General features: G+C 41.2%; 1 protein-coding gene across 1 annotated transcript in view; it reads left to right on the forward strand.

Moving 5' to 3' along the window:
* Positions 1-23,457, forward strand: part of tpra1 (transmembrane protein, adipocyte asscociated 1) — a 73,489-nt gene that overhangs the window by 12,268 nt on the left and 37,764 nt on the right. Inside the window, exons 2-3 of the mRNA XM_043707603.1 lie at positions 12,079-12,296; positions 23,126-23,258. Of these exons, the coding sequence (XP_043563538.1) occupies positions 12,091-12,296; positions 23,126-23,258 (339 nt within the window). The 5' untranslated portion in view covers positions 12,079-12,090. The remainder of the gene's footprint in view (positions 1-12,078; positions 12,297-23,125; positions 23,259-23,457) is intronic.

Consider the following 23,457-nt stretch of genomic DNA (forward strand, 5'->3'; position numbering starts at 1 on the left):
TGCTGGAGTGGGTCTCAAGCCCACATTGATTTAGAGGCAAAAGCATTTTCAACTGAGCCAAGCTGCCATAAAGATGTTTTTATGAAGCTGATTTTGGTTCAACATTAGGCAATACGTTTTACCATAGATTTTCATGCCTTGCAACTTCTATGGTCCACTTACTTCACCTTCTGTCAGTCTTGTGGTTGCATCATACAAAGGTTGACAAACTATAGCAATCATACTCTAGCAACAAATCTAATACAGACCTAAACACAATGAGGAAAATTTCCCAGTGGTGGATAACTTTTGGGACTTGGGTGTAAAGTCACCTTTTTCTTCCTCCTAAATGTGCTCAACTTTTCGTATGTTCTAACTTCTCATAGTGTTGACTTCTCCTTTTAATCATTCTCTTCTATTAGTGATTTTTGAGAAGATTTGTAGCTCAGGTTGATAAGTCTGTAAGTTAGCTCGCTGAGCTTGAAGGATTGTTTTCAAATGTTTTGTCACCATACTAGGTAACTTAATCAGTGAGAGTCTCTGGTGCAGTGCTGGTGGTATGTCCCAACTCTTTGTTCATAGGTCTTGGTTTCATAAGTTGGGTGATATCATTTTTCCAAGGGAAGGCAGATAGGATTTAAGTTGATGTATTTATTGATGGAGTCTGGTTAGAATGCCATGCCTCCAAGAATTCTTGAGCATGTCTTTGTTTCGCCTCTCCTAGGATGTGTGTGTTGTCCCAGTCAAAGTGATGTCCTTCTTTGTCTGTATGTAGGGAAACTAGTGATAGTGGGTCATGTCATTTGGTGGCCAGTTGGTGTTCATGTATCCTGGTGGCAAGTTTCCTGGTAGCTTGTCCAGTTGTAGTTTTTTTTAAACAGTTCCTGCATGGTATCTTGTAAATGGCATTAGTTTTGCTGGTGGTATCTAATGGATTCTTTAGGTTCCTTAGTCGCTATTTAAGTGTGTTGCTAGATTTGTGGGATACCATGATGCCAAGGTGTCTGAGTATTCTGGAAGTCATTTCTGATATGCCTTTGATATAAGATAATGTTGCTATAGCTTTTGGTTGCGTTGTCTGCTTGTTTGGGTTTGTTTCTGAGGAATTGATGGATTGTGTTTATTGGGTGCCCATTTTTCTTGAAAATGTATAGATATTTTTCTTCAAAGAGATATCAGAAATGTCTTCCAGACTAATCAGACCACTCGGCCTCATGGTAGCCCACAAACCTACCAACACACTTAAACAGCAACTAAGGAACCTAAAGGATCCATTAGATACCACCACCAAAACTAAAGTCATTTACATGATACCATGCAAGAACTATAAAAATCATCACATTGGACAAACTAGCAGGAAACTTGCCACCAGGATACATGACCACCAACTGGCCACCAAAAGACTCTCTCTCTCTAATTTCGTACATTACAGACAAAGAAAGACGCCACTTTGACTGGGACAACACACACATCCGTGGACAGGCGAGACAAGGACACGCACGAGAATTCTTAGAGGCGTGGCATTCTAACCAGAACTCCATCAATAAGCACATCGATTTAGATCTTATCTACCTTCCCTTGGAAAAAAAATAGAACCGGAAATGACATCACCCACCTTAAGAAACCAAGACCTATAAATAGAGAGGCGGGACATGCCACCAGTGTTTCACCAGAGACACTGATGATTAGATTAGATTACATTACAGCGTGGAAACAGGCCCTTCGGCCCAACAAGTCCACACTGACCCGCCGAAGCGCAACCCACCCATGCCCCTACATTTACCCCTTACCTAACACTACGGGCAATTTAGCATGGCCAATTCACCTGACCTGCACACCTTTGGACTGTGGGAGGAAACCGGAGTACCCGGAGGAAACCCACGCAGACACAGGGAGAACGTGCAAACTCCACACAGTCAGTCACCTGAGGCGGGAATTGAACCCAGGTCTCAGGCGCTGTGAGGCAGCAGTGCTAACCACTGTGCCACCCATGATGTTACCTAGTATGGTGAAACATTGAAAACAAACCTTCGAGCTCAGCGAGCTGACTTAGACTTATTCTCTGTTGTTCTTTCTAATTTGATCAATCATCTGACCTTCAATCATCATCACCTATGCACAATTATGTGATTTCATGTGTCAATGTACATACTGCACTCCAAAATTCTTTAACAGAATAGTAGCACTCTAGTTGTCTGTTGCATTCCTGATGACTGCTGTCTTCATTGCTATAGGTAACTAGAATGAACTCCCTTTCCCAATCAACCAGTGAATGCCTATTGCCATGTTGTTCAGTGCATTGTGTGCTCACAAAGCTTGGGAGATTATGTATTGTTTGCTCTTTATCTTAAATACTTGCTGAGAGCATTGTCATAAGCTGGATGCATACCCCAGGATCCACCAGGCTTTGATACCACTTTACTCCTCATGCCACCTCCCCCTATCCCAACTCTCGCCACCTAGACCAGGTCTAAATTTACCATTGATTGTTGCTCTGGATTTGGTACTCATTGCACACTGTAAATTGCATTCTGATGTGCATAGTTCACCGACTTCACTAAGTGCTTTGACCATCAAGGCCAAACATTTGAGTTGGAGGATTGAATTCAAAGAAGGCCAAGACATGTGATTTGTGTGTGTGTATACGAATGTGTTCCTATGTTTCAATTTGTTTTCACAGGGTCTTTGAACTGTGTGTGAAAAATTATGGACTTTTTTGTTTTCAAGTTGAAATCCTGTTGAAGGGAACAGTTAAGTAGTATTTACGGTCACCAGCCAATCATTTATTGTTTACCTATGTGAACTGTTGGTGGTCATGCCACTATGATTTGTTTACATCCAGTGATTTCAGCAAGAGGAGTCCAGTACAACATGTTCTTGATCCTTTTTTTTTGTTGAAAAGGAAAAAGACTTCCATTTACCGTGCTCCAAAACACATTGTTCTGTGCTTTAAGTAATGAGTGTAGCTGGCAAGGCCGAACCATCTTCAACTGCTTCATCAATGACCTTCCCTCCACCATAAGGTTAGAAGTGGGGATGTTTGCTGCTGATTGCGCAATGTTCAGCATCATTTTGACTGCCTCAGTGTCTGAGAAATCACATGTTCAAATGCTGCAAGATCTGGACAATATCCAGGCTCAGGCTGACAAGTGGCAAGTAGCATTCTGCCACAAACATGACCATCTTACCACTGCCTCTTGACATTCAGCGGTGTAAATATCACTAAATACCCCACTGTCAACATCCTGGGGATTACCATTTGACCAGAAACTCAATTGGGACTTAGCAATAAACAGTGGCTACAAGAGGTGGTGAGAGGCTGGGCATACTGTGATGAGTAACTCGCCATCTAACTCCCTAAAGCCTGTCCACCATTCACAACGCACAAGTCAGGAGTGTGATGGAATGTTCCCCACTTGCCTGGATAATGCAGCTCCAAAAACATTTGAAGTTTGACACCGTCCAGGACAAATGCTTGTTTGGCACCACATCCACAAGCATTCACTCCCTCCTGCACTGATGATCAGTACCAGCAGTGTGTACCATCTACAAAATGCACAGCTAGAAATTCACCAAAGACGTTTAGACAGCACCTTCCAAACCCATAACCATTATGTCTGAAAGGATAAGGGTAGTAGATGCAAGGGGACACCACCACCTGCAAGTTCATTTTTCAAAGTGTTGTTAATTTTGTGTCAGCAAATTTGACAAATCATTTGCAAGAGAAGAGCCCACAAACAACAAATAAATCTAATTTGGTGGTAGTGTTGTTTGCTGCATATTGTTTCAGACAGAGGAAATCTGTGAATTTTGCCCTAGGATTCTTTTTGCATTTGAATGAATGGAGCTTTGGTTTAGGGTAGTGCCTTCAACAGTGCAGCATGTTTTCAATATTATCTTAACCTTAAGGCTCTGGAGTTGGTCTTAAGCTCACTTTATGCAATTTGCATTCTATCTGAGGGCACAAAAAAGCTTATTACACTTGTTATTGATGCAACTTACAAATGCTATATTATCCTGTGATAACTGTGTGCTGGAAGGAATCCTAATTTGCTTCTCAGTTGGAACTGGTGTAGAGGTTTTCTTTTTAATATAGATTGGCTTGTTCCTGGATACAATCCTCATATTTGTCTATGTAGATGTTTGTGCTTCACACAAACCTTGTCCCAGCCTACATCATCTATCCCCAGCAGTGTACTTTTTTCTGTTCTTCCTCATTTGTTTCTCTAACTTCCCTTTAATTATATCAACGTGATTCACCATAATTATTTTTTGTGCTAGCATGTTCCACATTACAGCAGCCACTGTCTGGGTGCAGGTCTCTCCTGTATTCAATATTGGATTTATTCGTGACCACATTCATTCTCACACATTCTCACACATTCTCACACATTCTCACACATTCTCACACATTCTCACATATGCTCACTCACACACTCATTCTCACACACACACATGTTCACACACCTAACCACACACACTCACAAACACAAGTGTCTACAGGATCCATGGGATGTCTTATGGCTTTTGGTTTCATTTCCTCCAGATCAGTCACCTTGTATTTACTTGAAGGCTGTGAGCGTCTGTGGCTTTTCTTTTTCATACCGATGGAGAAATAGGCAGTTTGTCACATTTGACATCATTGAACAGTTAAGAGGATAGGCACATTGCTGTATGGACACTCTGATAAATTAATGATCCACTTGCAGTATGTGCCAGTTGTTTACTCAGCAAATACACTGTTCATGATTTAAGCAAATGGTTATGTGTGGAAGTTCATGTAGACCAGTTCTTAGTCGAGTGAAGGTGAACTACACACACCAGTGCCGCAGGCTCATTGGATCACGTTAAACAGGGGTTAGTCGCAGTCAGTCAGGTGCTTGTTGTTACTTGAGGCCAGGGATCTGTCACCTTGCAGTTCAGAAAGTGGGCATGTCACATGCACACAGCCTGGGGATTGAAGGTGGGTCCGTTAGAAGGTTAAGGAAACATTAGCCCAGCAGATTGTTCATTTTTAGTTGGGCCTATTCTTCCAAGTCTTCTGGGCTTTGGTCCACTGTCAGTCCTGAGGGTTTGCTCAGTAATTGTCAGGGGAAGCCCATGTAGACTGAGGGAAAGCGGATAACTCAGGTCTGGGAATGGGTTTCATTTGACTGAGGAAACGATTACAGTGAAATGGAGCAATTCAAGATAGAAAGGGAGGATCATATAGATCCACACCCCCCACCCCCCTCATCTCCAGCTTCTCTGTTTCACTTAGAGTCATAGAGATGTACAGCATGGAAACAGACCCTTCGGTCCAACCTGTCCATGCCGACCAGACATAAATGCATTTTTGTGAATGTATGCCTGCATTATAATTCGGTGCTCTCTTTCCATCTGATTTTTTTTTTGGAATGGGGTGAGGTGTGAGTGATAGGTAGAAAATGAATTTATCGCCGTGCTCTCAGTTCCTCCATTCCTACCGCTTTATAAAATTGGTTTCCTGCCCCTAACTGTGTTGGAGTTGCCATGAGGGTCTGAATGCCTTGGCTAACTCCAGTCAAATCTGTGTGCTTACAAGGGTTGGCTTCCTCCTTCCTTGATGCGTATTGTTGTTTTCTCCTCTTTTACCTATAAAGTTTTGAGGTGGAACCATTGGAAAATATGACAAAGGTCACATTAGCAATGTCTACTTAAGAAAGAAAGGAAAATCTTGTCCTAAATAGCATCCACTTGTTTCTTAACAATATCTGAAAAGTACTGTTCAGACTTTAATAAGATCGGTTTGTAGATAAGCAGAGAAACCCTTTTTGCATGCACAGAGATGAGATGAATATCCACTTAGTGGTTGAGGGAAGAATGTTGGCCAGAGTTTCGTTTCTTGGAACAAGCAAATCGGGATTGAACATCTTGTCTGCAGGGCAACAATGCTACATTGCAGTGACAGCCTGGATTATACACTTGAATCAGGGACTGTGATTTTAACCCACAGCCTTCTGACTCTTGGGTAACTGAGCAGTCACCAAAACAAACTGATGCTGGCTAGACTGTCAATTTGGTTGCACATACATGATTTATAAGCTGCTTGGTGTGTTTCGATCTCCAAGTTATAACTTTGGAATTCTACCAGCTGTCTACGTCTTCTATCAATAACTATATCAAACCATTGTCAATAATATTCAGGAACATTGAATGATACCAGGCCTGTCAAGGGTTTAATTATTAGAGGTCACGTAAGCTTGGCTTCTATATCCCTGAGTGTAGTAGATTGAAGAGCGATCAGATTGTGGTGTTTAACGTTTTAATAAGATCCAAAAAAATTAATATTATGAAATAATTCTCTCTGGAAAATCAAGATCAGGAAACGCACCATTTAAATTTGAATTGGGCCATTTAGAAGTAAAATCAGAGACCCTTTTTGAAGCTCCTCCAAATGACAAGACATCCTGGGGAGTTGATTGAATATGTTCAAAACGTGATACTGTTTGTTATGCAATGGTATTGAGGAATATCCATCAAGTATGATGATTAAATGGAGTTTAAATGCATGGTTTTATTGAATAGTAAAATAGGCTTGGGGATGAATCATCCACTCCTGTTCTGATATGTGAAATGCTTTGAGGTTTTTCAACATCCTGCGCTTAATACATTGAGCCTATAAATCTAAAAGGTTAAAAAATTGTATATCTGGATATGAGTGATCAGCAAATGTGTTAACCCCAAAAGATCACTGTTTGCTTTTTGCTGAATTTGCTGTGTTCCATGCTCTGCTGCCAAGGTGTCACAGCAGTCTGGTCTTTATTTGCAGCTGATGGCCAATGGTGACCTAGAGATGGGCCCAGCATATCATGAAATTTAATTGAGTATTTGGCATGGGCCCAATTTTCAGAGGGTGAAAAGTTTAAATTTGGAGAGAGTCAACTATACTTCTGTTTGCCTAACTCTGTATGGATTGAAACCAGATCCTGCATCAGACTCTACATGACGTTAACATTTTAGTGTTCAAGTTGTTTTGCCAGTGTTCCAAATGTTTCACTTTTTTTTTGCTTTGTCGTCTTATCTTTTGTTCTCTTTGGTCATTCTCTCCGTTGTTTGTTCTTGCGTTTGCTCGTGCTCTCTTTCCATTACGCAAATCATCCACTCCATCTACACTTTCCTACCAACATAATCAAAGACCTCTCCCACCCAGGTTATACTCTCTTCTACTCTCCCATCAGGCAGATGGTACAAAAATTTGGAAACACATGTCAACAGATTTAAGAACAGCTTCTTCCCTACTGTTATCAGACTTTTGAACAGACCGTGTGTATATTAGAGTTGATCTTTCTGTGCACCTTCTCTGTACCTATAACACTTTTTTTATTCTGCATTCTGTTTTATCACCCTCATATACTTCTGATTTGCCTGGATAGCACACAAAACAATGTTTTTCACCCTATCTCATACATGTGACTCTCTAAAGTCAGATCAAACTAAAAAGCTGCTAACTCTGAACACAAACAATTCTACAAAAACTAGGGATAGCAATAAGAGTTTTCATTGACATAGCTAACCTAGGAAAACATCCTGAGTTACTTCATTGGAGAATCTCTCTGACAGCATTTGAACCGTGAGCCACGTTTTAAAAATAAAAATTATTATTAGGTGACCGAAACCTTGGGCAAGGAGGTAGGTGGTGATGGGAGTGTGGAAGTCTGGTAGGTGATGAAAGGAAATGAGCAGACTATTGATCTTGGTCTTTTTCAGAATCCAGGCATAGATAATTCCTAAATCTTTTCTCTCTCTTCCCAAAGTGAGTATTGAAAAAGTTTATCTCTACCTTGTGTCAACTGTGCACAGTTCAGGTAGTGAAGGCAAATCTCTCCTGAATTATTTAAGTTGACATGACTGATGTGATGATATAGTACAACAGGAAGCTATTTAGTGGCTCATCAGGTCTGCTCTAGCTCTTTCCAAGTGCAGTATGTTCATCAGTTAGTCTTTTGTCCATCTAATTTTTCCCCTTCTAATATTTAGAATTCCACTGACTATTGAACCATCATTGGACGAATTCCTTCCAAATCTTAGCCACTTGTATAAAAATGTTTTTCCGCTACTGGAAACCATTTCTCTTTATTCACAGTATCTAAACACTTATGTCAAATCTTCCTTTAGCTTTCTCTAGTCTTTCCATGTAATTGTAATTCCTCATCTGTAGAACTATTCTTCTAAATCTGAGTCCTAAAGATGTACAGCACAGAAACAGACCCTTCGGTCCAGCACGTCCATGCCGACCAGATATCCCGCCCCAATCTAGTCCCACCTGTCTCTCAACATTCAAATCATTTCTATAAATGATGAAAAGTAGTGGACCCAGCACCAATCCTTGTGGCACTCCACTGGTCACAGGCCTTCAGTCTGAATAAAAACCTTTCACCACTACCCTCTGTCTTGTACCTTTTTTGAGCTAGTTCTGTATCCAAATGGCTAATTCTCCCTGAATTCCATGAAATCTAACCTTGCTCACCAGTTTCCCAGTGAACCTTGTCGAACGCCTTACTGAAGTCCATATAGATCACGTCACGCTCTGCCCTCATCAATCCTCTTTGCAATTTCTTCAAAAAAACTCAATCAAGTTTGTGAGACATGATTTCCCATGCACAAAGCCATGTTGACTTATGCCCGAAACGTCGATTCTCCTGCTCCTCGGATGCTGCCTGGCCTGCTGTGTTTTTCCAGCGCCACGTTTTTCATATCCCTAATCAGTCCTTGCCTTTCCAAATACATGTACATCCTGTCCCTCAGGATTCCCTCCAGCAACTTGCCCACCACAGAGGTCAGGCTCACTGGTCTATAGTTCTCTGGCTTGTCCTTACCACCCTTCTTAAACAGTGGCACCACGTTAGCCAACCTCCAATCTTTCAGCACCTCATCTTTGAATATGGAGACAGACAGATATCTCAGTAAGGTGCCAAGCAATCACTTCTCTAGCTTCCCACAGAGTTCTAGGGTATACCTGATCAGGTCCTGGGGATTTATCCATATTTGTATTCCAGCACTTCCTTCTCTGTAATATGGACATTTTCAAGATGTCGCCATCTATTTCCCTACAGTCTATATCTTCCATGTCCTTTTCCACAGTAAATGCTGATGCAGAATATTCGTTTAGTATTTGCCCCATCTCTTGTGGCTCCACACAATGGCTGCCTTGCTGACCTTTTGAGGGGCCCTATTTTCTCCCTAGTTACCTTTTTGTCCTTAATGTATTTGTGAAAACCCTTTGGATTCTCCTTAACTCCATTTGCCAACTTGACCCTGCCCTCCGGACCCGTCCGTCACTGCGCCCTCTGACCTATCACCTTCGACCTCACCTACATCCACCCATTGCTTTCCCAGCTACCTCCCCCGTCCCCACCCCCTTCCTAATTATCTCTCAGCCCCGATCCACAAGCCTCATTCCTGTTGAAGGGCTTATGTCCGAAACATCGATTCTTCTGCTCAGATGCTGCCTAATCAGCTGTGCTTTTCCAGCACCACACTTTTGACTCTGATCTCCAGCATCTGCACTCCTCACTTTCGCCTATTATTCTTACAGATAACTGCAATCTCCTTACAAATTTATTTTTCAATTTCCCTTTGACTATTAGGGGGTCTATAATATAATCCAATAAGGTTGATCATCCCTTTCTTATTTCTCAGTTCAACCCACATAACTTCCCCGGAATTATTTCTGGGAATAAATTCCCTCAGCATAGCTGTAATGCTATCCCTTATCAAAAACGCATTCCCTCTCCTCTCTTGCCTCCCTTTCTATCCTTCCTGTAGCATTTGTACCCTGGAACATTAAGCTGCCAGTCTTGTCCATCCCTGAGCTATGTTTCTGTAATTGCTATGATATCCCAGTCCCATGTTCCTAACCATGCCCTGAGTTCATCTGCCTTCCCTGTTAGGCCCCTTGTATTGAAATAAATGCAGTTTAATTTATTAGTCCTACCTTGTCCCTGTCTGTCCCGACTTTTTTGTTTGTTTGACTGGCTTCTATTGTCAACTGTACCAGTCATAGAGATGTACAGCATGGAAACAGACCCTTCGGTCCAACCCGTCCATGTCGACAGATATCCCAACCCAATCTAGTCCCACCTGCCAGCACCCGGCCCATATCCCTCCAAACCATTCCCATTCATATGCCCATCCAAATGCCTCTTAAATGTTGCAATTGTACCAGCCTCCACCGCATTCTCTGGCAGCTCATTCCCCACACGTACCACTCTCTTGTGTGAAAATGTTGCCACTTAGGTCTCTTTTATATCTTTCCCCTCTCACCCTAAACCTATGCCCTCTAGTTCTGGATTCCCCGACCCCAGGGAAAAGACTTTGTCTATTTATCCTATCCCCTTTTTAATTCTGGTGCAATCCATCCTTCTTGTACAGGTCACTTCTACCCCAAAAGAGATTCCAATGATCCAATAGTGTGAATCCTTCTGCCATACACCAGCTCCTCAGCCATGCATTCATCTGCTCTATCCTCCTATTCCTCCCCTCACTAGCTCGCAGCACTGGGAGCAATCCAGATATTACTACTCTTGAGGATCTCCTTTATAAATTCCTGCCTAACTCTATATTCTCCCTTCAGAATCTCATCCTTTTCCCTTCCTATGTTGTTGGTTCCAACGTGTGCAATGACCTGCTGGCCCCTTGAGAACATTCTGCACCCTCTGTGGCATCCTTGATTCTGGCACCTGGGAGGTAACATATCATTCTGATTTTTTTTTTGCTGCTGGCCACAAATGTCTGTCTGTGTGCTTCAGACTTGAGTGCCCTAACACAATCGATGTCTTGGAACCCGATGTGACCTCATTGCATTAGAGCTAGTCTCAATACCAGAAACATGGCTGTTCATGCTACATTCCCCTGAGGGTCTATCACCCCCTACGTTTTTCCAAAACAGCATTCTTATTTGAAATGGGGATAGCCACAGAGGACCCCTGCTCTAGCTGCCTACCTCTCTTACCTTTCCTGGAGTTAACCCATCAATGTGACTGTGTCTGCGACTTTTCTCCCTTCCTATAAACTGCCATCCATCACATCCCTTTGTAAATTCCTCATTGCCTCTAACTGCCTCTCCAACTGATCCATTCGATCTGATAGGATTCACAACCAATGGTATCTATTACAGATATAATCCTCAGTAATCCGTAAACTCTCCCTAAATTCCCACATCTGATGAGGAGAGCATATCACTCTCTAGTAAGGGCCATTTTTGTTTCTTTCAATGTACAGACCCAGAAAATAGCACTGTCTTATTCCTCTGCAAAACACTGCTCCAGGTTAACTTAATACTTATGGCTTATACTTTTAAGTTTAATCAAGAGACCTATCTCAATATAATCAAGAAAAAACCCACTCTACTCACTACTGTATGGCTTCACTTAAGATTATTTACTTATGTGCTGTGACCTCTCCCAAACAACAGGTTCATCCAAGATTAGTTGTGAATTTCACTGTTTGTTAATTTTTCCCAGATGCACTGCAGTGCCCAGCGATACATGTATTCAAACAGCAAAGGCTGTAACTGCGCAGGTTCAGTGTTGTTCTCTCTCTGTGTCTCGCACTGACCTCACCATGTGCTGCCTTTCTCTGTTCCTCTCCCTTTTTTAAAGAGCTTCTTGAAGTTTCTGAAGTGTTCTTGGAATTGAACCTACTACACCACCTCTAGCTGCACGAATTTAATTGTTCATTTAGCTTTAGCATAGTTTCCTGACTTCAGTCATTTAAACTTCTGTGTGTAAAGCCAACGTTGCTTCTTTAATTGCTCTGTTAGCTCATTTGGCCACTGTCACAAATTTATGCACCAAAACCCCCAGATCTGTTTTTTAACATTGTAAGGTTTAGTTTATCTTCTTTCTCCCTACCAAAATGACTACCCTTTTTTTCTGTATTGAATTTCAGCTGCTCAATGTCTGACATTTCACCAGCCTATCTCTGTCCGCTTAAAGTCTATTATCATTTTCCAAAATACTGAAAGCATTTTGCATTATTTTCTACACTGCGAAAAGAATTATTTTCTCTAAAGATGGACTTTGGCTAGGATAACTGGCTAACTGTTAATCTTTGTCAAACTAATTTCTTTTTGGACAGGAATGCGTCAAGATGGCACATGTTTCATCCGTGGTACGATTTGTGGATTACAGTAATTCAAGCACCACGCTGCATGAGAATTCAACTGTGCCCATAGGCACCAGCACTACAGCTCCGATGCCATGGTGGACCTCCACAACAACTGCTGGCACAGCAACCAATGTTACCCAACCAAACCAATGCCTCGTTGTGCTGTATGAGGATATTGGTAGATCACGGTAAAGTATTTTTACTTATCTACCAGTCTTCCCTTTTATACCTTGACTGGAGAGTGTTGCAAGCGGTTGAAGCTTGTGTGGAAATGTCAAGGATGGGGACTGGAGTGAGAATAACTGGGAAGCTCTTGCCTCCTGTGCTGTTAAGAAATATGGGGTTAGGGTGAGAAAATGGACTTCAATATTGAATAAGAGTAGACTCTGAAACATACAATGTATTCCTGTACCCTTTTAAGTTCTTATTGTTTTGGCTAGCAAGTTAAAGTCATGGGGAAATTTTACCAGGTTTCCTCTTCATAAGCACTATGCAGTGACTCTTAGATTTCATGCATATGGTCACCATCCAGTTACAGGAGTGGGACGGACTCTATGTAAGGATCCATATGTATGTTTATTAAATTAAGCTTTTTAAATACACAACTCTTCATTTGCCTAGCACCTTGTTTGAGCACAGGACTTTACCAAGTCTTTATAGCTGCTGAATTACTTCTGAAGTTTTGTTTTAATCATTCATGGGATAAGGGCTAGATCAGCATTTATTGCTTTTCCCAATTGCCCAGAGGGCAATTGGGAAGAATCAATCACATTGTGGTTCTAGAGTCACATGTAGGCTCCCTAAAGAACATCAGTGAACAAGGTTAGTTTTTCTGACAATCAATGATGGGTTCACAATCATTATTAGAGTCTTAGTACCATAATTTGTTTTTGTGTATTCAATTCAAATTCCACTATCTGCCGTGGTGGGAATTGGACCTGGATGTCTGGTTTAACAGTCCAGATGGTATATCACTAGGCCACCGCCTCCCCTCTTTACTGTTGTTATTTGCAAAACATGGCATCCAAGTTTTAGTTCTGCAAAACAAGCTCCCACAAACAGATTATGACCAGAATAGCATTTTGTTTTCTCGTGCTGTTGGTTAATGGCTAAATACTGTTGAAACACAAAGGAGAACTTCTCTGCTTTTCACACATTTATCTCTCTCTCTCTCACACGCGCACGCGCACGCGCACACGCGCACACACGTATTACTGTACATTTATCCCTGACTACTGCGCCGAGCATACACATCCCTGTACACAATGGGCAATTTAGCACAGCCAAATCACTTACCCTGCACGTCTTTGGACTGTGGGAGGAAACCGGCACAGACAAGGGGAGAATGTCTGTGTGGAATTTGCGTAGTCACTTGAGGCTGGAATCGAACCCAGGTCCCTGGCACTGTGAAGCAGCAGTGCTACCACTGGGCCACTGTGCAGCCCTGTGAAATGGTTATCGCAAGTTAATGGTTATAGCATGGGAGGAGATCATTTGGCCTGATGTCTGTGGCCTTCCTCTGAAGGAGCAATTCACCTTGTACCACAGAGTGCAGAAGAGGACCTTCTGGTCCATCAAGTTTGCAAAAACGATTGTGGATCTGCACTAATCCCACTTTCTAGCACTAGACCCACAGCCTTGAATGTTATGATGTTTCAAGGTTTAAAAGGCTGAGGTTTCCTCACTTGACTATCTTCCCAGGCAATGTATTACAGATTCCCATCACAAGTTTTAAAAAAAAATTTCCTCTCATTCCCTCCAAACCTCCTGCCTTGCACTTTAAAATTATAACCCCCTTCTAAGGGGAACAGCTGCTCTAACAATCTATGTCATGGCTGATAAAGGCAAATATCCTGTGTACCTTTCTAACTCCCCTATTTACCTGTCCCACTATCTTCTGGGATCTACGGACAATCACTTCAAGATTGCCATGTTCCTCTGAGCTTCCTAGTGCCTGTCATTCATTTGAGTATTCCCTTGCCTTGTTATTTCAAAGTGCACCACCTCACACTTAACAGGATTAATTTTCATCCACCATTCGTCTGACCAATCCATCTACATCGTCCTGTAACCTAAGAACTGCTTCCTTGCTGTCAACTAACTGGCCAAGCATCGTGGCATCCACAACCATACTTACCATATTCTCCACCCATCCTGTCCCCTTATTCTACACATCTATCTCGCCCAATGAGGGACTCTACTCCTGTGATACACCATTCGACACCAGCCTGCACCGCACAAAGAGCTTCTACTACCACCTGTGTCTCCTACATTTAAACTGATTTTGACTTCAATTTCGCAAGTTACCCTGAATCCCATTGCCCTTCATTTTCCAAGTAATCCTGCAAATGTTTTCCATCTAGATAAAGATTCAAATCCTTATGAAGGCCTCAATTGACCCTGTTTCATTTTCTCGGAGTTCAGTTGAGATATTAACCATTTGCTATGTAATGTCCATTTTCTTCCTGACAGAATGAATCACTTCATACATTTCCACACTCAGATATGCCTATCATTTGTCCATCCCTTCTATAAGTAACTTGCCAGTTTTTTAAATCCCTGATTTTGTTTTCTAAATTTTTTTTCTGCTACTGAGGTTAAACTGATTGACCTGTGATTGCTAGACTAAGCTTTGTCATTTTTTTTGAATGAGAGTGTAACATTTGCAATTCTCCAGTCCTCTGGCACCATTCCTGAGTCTAAGGGTTTCAGTATTGTCTTTGGTATTAATTTCTGGTTCCCAAAACTCTGCCAATTTAGGTTTTTTTTTTACTGCAAAGGAAACTTAGTGTGGATCAGCTTGGACCATGGTATGAGTTGGAGAAAGGGCAAAGACTTGATGCTTTGTGTTGTTGAATTAGGAAGACAAACTAATAAAGTTAAATCTGCTTTCGCATGGAAATGTAGACATTAAAAAAAATCCGTCAGGGACTTTCCTGAACAGCATCACTAAAATTTCAAGAGAATTTTCTTTGCGAGTCTTTCTGTCCACCTTTTATTTGAAGAATTGACTATATCTGTTAATTAGTTGGGTGATGGGAGGGCGTTAATTGTTTTGGGGAACTTCGTCACCCAGAGAGTTAATCTGTGGAATTCCTTGCCCAGTGAAGTAGTTGATGCTACCTCAGTAATCGCTTTTAAAGTTAAGATGCTTTCTTGAAAAATAGAGGAATTAAGGGATATGGTGAAAACATGGGTAAGTGCAGCTGAGTCCATGAAAAGATCAGCCATGATCTTATTGAATGGCGGAGCAGGCTCAAAAGGCTGGATGACTTACTCCTCCTAGTTCTTATGTTCTTATGGGAGTAGGATTGGAAGATCAAAGCCTAAAGAACTGCTTGATGAATTTGCTCACTCATCAAGCCAGCCCATGGAACTGAGTGGTCAAATATTATTAAAATGCTTTCAATAAAGACTTTGTGACTTTAATTTGTAATCCGCTATATGGAAAGTTGTCTTCCACCAGAAACCAACACCAATCCATAAGTCAAATTTATTGGTATACTATCAGTGTTGCGAGGGCATGTGAAAATCCAATAACAATGGATATTATTACCTTGAATCTGTTTCTCTGAGCGAATAAGAAGACTGGTTTTTGAGTGCACCGTTCCGAGCAGGATGTAGATCATTCAATTAGTACGTGGAAGTTAGCTTCCCCAACTCCTACCAAAAATGCTTAGGAAGCACTTATCAATCCAAGCAAGATTTGTTTTCACCTGTGTAATGTCATTCATTTTCATAGTTTTAGTTACATGTCGTCATGACCTGGGTCTGTAATTCATCATGTAGGGACTGTTGAAATTGTTATGGCTGAGTGAGACTATTTTATATTTGTGTACAGTCAATTATCATGGTTGATCATCCAATGTAATATTTTTTCTGTATTTAACAAAGAAAGCTAGGCTTCAAAATTTAACAGGGCGAAAGTGAGAACTGCAGATGCTGGAGATCAGAGTCAGATTGGAGTGGTGCTGGAAAAGCACAGCAGGTCAGGCAGCATCTGAGGAGCAGGAAAGCCCTTCCTAATGAAAGGCTTTTGCCCAAAATGTCATTTTTTTTTTCCCTGCTCCTCAGATGCTGCCTGACCTGCTGTGCTTTTCCAGCACCATTCTAATTTTTTTTTTTGAAAATTTACAGCCCAGGAACAGGTCCTTTTGGCCCTCCAATCCTGAGCTGATTCAAATGTACTGTCTAAACCTGTCGGTCAATTCCTAACCTCGAAAGTGTGACCCCTCGTTATTGAATCCTTCACCCTGGGAAAAAGCTTGTCTCTACCCACCCTGTCTATACACTTTATGATTTTGTAAATCTCAGTCAGGTCCCCCCTCAATCTCCTTTTTTCTAATGAAAACAATCCTAACCTACTCAACCTCTCTTCATAGCTAGCACCTTCCTTACCAGGCAACATCCTCGTAAACCTTCACTGCACCCTCTCCAAAGCGTTCACATCGTTTTGGTAATGTGGTGACCAGAACTGTACACCGTATTCTAAATGTGGCTGAACCAATGTCTTGTACAATTTTAACATGACCTGCCAGCTCTTATACTCGATACCCTGTCCGATGAAGGCAAGTATACTATATGCCTTCTTGACCACACTGTCCACCTGTGCAGCAGCAATTTCAGGGTACAACAGACCTGCACTCCCAGATCTCTCTGCTCATCAACTTTTCCTAAGGCTCTTCCATTCAAAGTTGATTCAAAGATTCCTTATTCTTCGACTTTGGAAGTTAATGCCTGTGTTATGCTTTTATTTCCTTTTTTCTTGTGAATGTTGACAATTGTTATTTTATTGAGTAGTTAAACTTGGTAAAGAATAGCTAGTGACCATTCAATATTTATTGCCCATCCCATTCTAATTACATTTGAGTGGACTCCAAGATGTTGGGGAAAAAAGATTGAGGAAATAAAGGGTTGTAGGTTAGAGCATCAAAGGGAGTACTTCATGGAGTACATCCTGAGTGTAATATACCTAAAGAACACATTGGTGTAGCTGTGAAATGAATGATGAACAATGGCTTTAACCACTGAACAAGCTAATACCATTTTATTTTTGAAGCTTTTATGCTAGACCGTGCATGTGCTCCCTAGAAATATAAAAACTAAGGGCAAGAGTAAGCTATTTGACCCTTCAAATCTGCTTCATCATTCATTCTGATCGTGGTTGATCATCCACATCAATATTTTTTGGATTAGTGGTGCTGGAAGAGCACAGCAGTTCAGGCTGCAATCAATAGCTTGTTCCCACCTTTGCTTTCATTTCCTTTGGTCTTCAGTGCTATATCCAACTCTTTGAAATAATACTATTTGTTGGCCTTGACTATTTTCAATGGTAGGGAATTCCATGTGTTCAGCTCTGTGTCTGTGTCTGTTTCTGTTCTGTGCCTGTGTGATCAAGCTTGATCCCACAGGTGCTGCATGGGTTTTATTATGGACATTCAATTATTGGATGTATTCAAATTAGTATGCAAAAGTCGGTGACTTTCTCGGGGAATTGGGGATATGCTGAAACGTGTAGCTGGGGTAACTGACTGACTGAGATCTGACTTGAATGATTTTCTCCTGCTCCTATTTCTTCTGTTCTCAAGTTGTTATTAATCAAACATCTGTTTCCTGTTTTTTGAACCTGAATTGACATGAAAGATAGGTTTTTAGGTTGCTCGCCATTGTGATTGTAATCCCTTCCAGATTAAGGTGGTACACTCTGGTGAAATAGGGTGTGCTGCATTTACTCTTGAGGCTAGAAAGCAGCATCGTAAGAGAAAAGGGCACAGATGATTCTACAGAGAGAATATTAAAAAAGAACTTGGAGCTATTGCACAAAAACATTTTAATTTATATATTGTTTGACAGGTGCTAATAGGGCTGTTTCCCCTTGAACTAGGGATGGTATAAGCTTTGAATAGATTAGGCTCAGGATAAGGGGTGGTGTTTAGAGTAAAGGTGGAGAACCATTCTTCACTCAAAGCATTGTGAATCTTTGGAATTCTGTACCCCAGGGACTGAAATGCTCATTCCTTAAGTATATGTTTGATAGATTTTGTGAACTTCAAGTGAAACAAGAGATATTGGTTAGGACATGCAGGTAGATTTGATGTAAAAGTTGCCTTTATTGAATAGCAAGGATACCACATAGCATATTTTTATATACACCATAATTTTTGAAAATTTGTACATGAGAATGCATGAAAGAACCAGTCATAGAATCAAAATGGACAGAAGAGGCTAATTAGCCCATTGAGTCATTAAAGTTCACACTCTTCCCTACTTGGAGAAAGTGAGAACTGCAAATGCTGGAGGTTAGAGTCAAGGATGTGGTGCTGGAAAAGCACAGCCTTTCATCAGGAAGGGCTTATGCTCAAAACATCGATTCTCCTGCTCCTCGGATACTGCCTGACCTGTGCTTTTCCAGCACCATACTCTCAATTCCTCCATACTTGGAATTGCTTCTGCTTGGAGTATCAAGGATGTTGATAAAGGATGTTTGAGGCCATTTGTATAAACTTGAATGCCATGCCTTCTCATCTGAGATTCTCTTGATCTTCAGGATTGTGTACTGTGCCCTGGCAACGTGTTCCTCGCTGGACTGGTGGTGCCAGCTGGCATGCCAATACATTCATCTCCGTGACCAACCATTTAATAAACAAGCCTTTGTGAATGCCTGATGAGCTAATTGAAATGCTCCTTTTCCAAACTCCGTTTCCTTTTTAATGAATACTAGAATTGACGTGTGATATAACAGCTGAATAGACCAGTGGAGAGACCAATCTCTCTGCACCTACTGTCAGGTTGTTTCCACTTCTTCTAGAGCCTAAGACTAGCGGGCATACACTCAGAGTAAGATGCACATTTAAGACCGATGAGGAGGATTTTTTTGAGGTATGGAATTCTTTACCATAGTGTTGTCAAGGCTGAGTCATTAAGTATATTCAAGGCTCAGAGAGGTATTTAGTCAGTAAGGGTATCGAGGGCTAAAGAGAAAAAAGGCAGGAGTTGAGGATTTTTGATTCACCATGATTTCATTGTCAGAGTCATACAGCATAGAAACAGACCTGTTGGGTGAACTTGTCTATGCTGACCAAGTTTCCCAAGCTAAACTAGTCCCATTTGCCTGCATTTGGCCTATATCCCTCTAACCACATTTCCTATTCCTGTACCTGTCTAAATGTCTTTTAAATGTTGTAATGGTACCTGCATCTACTGCTTCCTCTGGCAGTTCATTCCAACATGTGAATCACCCTCTGAAAATGTTGCTCCTCGGGCCCTTTTTTAAATCTTTCCTCTCGCACCTCAATGTATGCCCTCTAGTTTTGAACTCCCTGCCCCTAAGGAATAGAACTTTGCCATTCACCTTATCTATGCCCCTCATGATTTTATAAACCTCTGTTAGATCACCCCTCAATCTCCCAAGCTCCAGTGAAATAAATCCCAGCCTATCCAACCTCTTTATAACTCATACTCTTCAGTTCTAGCAACATCCTTGTAAATCTCTTTTAAACCCTCTCCAATTTAATAATATCCTTGCTACAGTAGGGCAACCTAAACTCTACACAGTACTCCAGAAGTGGCCTGACTAGCATCCTGTTCAATCTCGACATGTCTCAACTCCTATTCTCTGAGCATAGAAGGCAAACATGTTAAAAGCTGCCTTAACACTCTCTGTCTACCTGTCAATCTCATTGATTGGTGAAGCAGACTGAATGGCCTACTTCTCTATCTTATGGATCGTGTGGAGCTCATGACTCATGCTGCTGTCTGTTGTCTTTATGGCTCACTTATTAGAAACCGAATCTAGAAACTTAACCATTATTAACCTGGGGAAAACCAGTTTGTTTTCTGGTGAATATACATTTGTTTTCTCCATTTTTAACTCTTCACCCTGTCTACGTTTCTTTTCGAGTGCACATTCCTCTTGCTATCTCACCACATCTCCCACTGACACTAATTTGTGGTGTTGTGTGATTCTATAGTTATTAGCACCTCCCTACCAAATGTCATATAAGAGTTCAAATAGTCAGTTTCACCAGCTGTTCAATCTCACACAGCATCATATTCCTGTTTCCTGACTCTTCATTAAGACTCTCTTGACTTTGAGTGTGGTGCATAATAATTAGCAGTGAGTCCCAAACTGAACCAATTTGCTGTGTGTCTGTGAGTATATGTTAAGATTCAGTTTCCTAACTGAAGGGTACTGATGTGCACATATGTACCAGGCAAGTGCTATAGTGTTGAAGGACACCTTTTTTGATGAAATATAAAACTGAAACCCATCTGCCATCTAGGGTGAATGTAAACAACTTGCACGTTTCAAAGTTCAGATGAGTCCTCTTCCATTTGGGTAAAGTTACCATAGTCTCAAAGGATGATGCTGCTTGGTCAGTAGAAAGGGGTGAGCTAGCTCAGTTGGCTGGAAGGCTGGTTTATGATGCAGCGCAATGCCAACTCTTGAGTTCAGTTCTTGCACTGACTGAGACGGTCATGAAGGACTCTCCTCAACCTTGCGCTTGCCTGATAAGTGTTGACCCTCTGGTTAAACTCTCCACCAGTCATTTTTCTGTAACGTGAGAGCAGACCCATGGTACTCTGAGGCTGTGGCAACTTTTTATTTATCCTCAATCAATATCTTTTTTTTTAAAAAAAGCTTATTTACCACATATCTGATTGCTGCTTGTGCCTGTATTTCATATGTTATGTTCAGTGACAAAGCTCACATGTATTCTGATAATCATAAAGCACTGTGATATCCTGAGGTTGTGGTAGACACTATGTAAATGCTAGATTTTTTTTAATATAGTGGAATTTGACACTGATAAATTAATGGAACCATTTAAGAATCAAGCACTGGTAACAGCACAGAAGGTGTGTGCCAGGCCTCTGAAAGAGCATCTTTGCTACTTCTGGTCCCAACAACCTCTTAAGCCTTCTCTTCAAATAATTATCCAATTCCCTTTTAAAAGTCCTGAATTGATCTGACTCCTGCTCAGTGCATTCCAAAACCACTCCTGTTTTTTTTTGTAAATCTGTTCTTCATATACCATTTCATTATTTTGCTATTCACCTTAAATCTGCACTCTCTGTGGTTCTCAACACTTTAGTTTTTCACATTTTATCTCATTTGTCCAGAACCTTTTCCATTTTGATTGATTGATTGATTGTCTTTCAAATCTCCCCTCAACCTTCTCTAAGAAGACCATGTCCAGCTGCTTTTCTGCAACTTTTTAATGCCTTTTGAATTTATCCTAAAGTGCGTGTGGGACAGAATTGGGCACAGTACTCCAGTTGAGGCGAAAAACTGTTTTATAAAGATTCACTATCACTTTATTTTTCTGCATTTGCCTAAATCTGTAAAGGTCAGCACCCTGTATATATTTTCAATCACACTCTGAACATCAGTTATACACACATATTCCTATGTCTCTCTGCTCTAGCAATCTCTTATGGGATTGTACTTTATTTTTAATATATATTGTCTTTCTTCATCCTTCAAACCAAAGTATAGCACTTTGCACTTCATGGCATTTAAATTTAATTTGCCACATGTCTTTTCAGTTCACCAACCTGTCTGGCCTCTTAAACTCTGTCACTACTGTCCTTATAAATGACAATACTCCCAAATTTGGTGTCATTAAAAAGGTGAAATTGTGTCCTGTGCACCCAAATATATCAAGAAATCAAACAAATCTGCTGTCCTAGTGGCAGCCCCAGGGGGACCCCACTGTATACCTTCTGAGAAATAACCCTTCACCAATATTGCATTTCCCATCCAGTCAACTTGGTATCCATGCTGCCTCTGATGCTGTTATTCCATCGACTTTTAATTTGTTGACAAGCCTGCTATGTAGCACTTTCTCCACTGTTTTTTGGAAGTCCATGTATTTTACATCAACTGTCACCCTCATCAACCTTGTTATGCTTCACTAAAAGAAGTTTGTGTGTTGGCAGGATATATTAAGAGGATGCTTCTTCATGGGAATGTAGTATTCAGCCCCTCAAAGCCATTCTGCTACTTGATCAGATAATGGCAGTCTGCAATACATTTAGTTTGGTCAAAATTTAGTAAAAGTATAAAGATGCTGAGTTGCTCTTTTTCTTTTGCTTTCTTTTTTTCTGCTCCTTTTTATATCTTGCTCTGTTTATCTTTCTTTTCCTTGCATACTTTTTTTTTCTTCTCCTATACACACACACCTTTTTTCTCTTAAAATCTATCTGGGAGTAATATCTCCTTATATGGCTCAGTGTCAAATTTTGTGTTAATGTTCCTGTGCTGTACCTTGCGGTTGCTATGCAAGTAGAACATGAACGTTGCAGTGCAGTACAGGCCCTTCGGCCCTCGATGTTGCATCAACCTGTGAAATCAATCTGAAGCCCATCTAACCTACAACATTTTCGTCCGTATGCCTGTCCAATGACCACTTAAATGCCCGTAAAGTTGGTGTGTCAACTACTGTTGCAGGCAGTGCATTTCATGCCTCTCTTAGTCTCTGAATACACGACCTCTGATATCTGTCCTATGTCTATCACCCCTCAATTTAAAGCTATGTCCCCTCGTGCTAGGAATCTCACTGTCCACCCGATCTAACCCTCTGATTATCTAATATATCTCAATTAAGCCGTCTCTCAACCTTCTTCTCTCTAACAAAAATAGCCTCAAGTCCCTCAGCTTTTCCTTGAAGACCCCTCCCTCCATAGCAGGCAACATCCTCGTAATTCTCCTCTGAACCCTTTCCAAAGCTTCCACATTTTTCCTATAATGCGGTGACCAGAACTGTATGTAATACTCCAAGTGTGGCCGTACCAGAGTTTTGTACAGCTGCAGCATGACCTCATGGCTCCAAAACCAATCCCTCTACCAGTGAAAACTAACACACTATATGCCTTCTTAACAACCCTATTAACCCTGGGTGGCAACTTTCAAGGATAAGTAAACGTAACAAATGTAAGTTGTTGTTGCAAAATTGTGTGCCTGCCAGACTTTCCGATCATTTCTAACGCACTTTTAATTGCCTCATTTCCTCAGAGTGCGATTCTGGGATGTCTTCCTCCTGATCCCCAATGTGCTTTTCTTCACATTCTTGCTCTGGAAACTTCCATCGGCAAGAGCAAAAATTCGGGCCACATCGAGTCCCATCTTCACTACATTCTACATACTGGTAAGTCTTCTACAACACAACAGCAATTTGGTGTGAAACGCAGGATGTCTGCAAGATGTCCGAGCAATCTAATCGAACTGGAAACTCTTGAGCTGCTGCATAATGACTCTCAGATCATCTCGCCCCAGATAATCTCGTGCTTCTATACACCACCTCATTCCCCACATGCATCCACTGGACTGACAGTATTGATACTCCA

Source organism: Chiloscyllium plagiosum, chromosome 18, assembly GCF_004010195.1.
Source record: "Chiloscyllium plagiosum isolate BGI_BamShark_2017 chromosome 18, ASM401019v2, whole genome shotgun sequence".
In the NCBI taxonomy this organism is placed as follows: Eukaryota; Metazoa; Chordata; class Chondrichthyes; order Orectolobiformes; family Hemiscylliidae; genus Chiloscyllium; species Chiloscyllium plagiosum.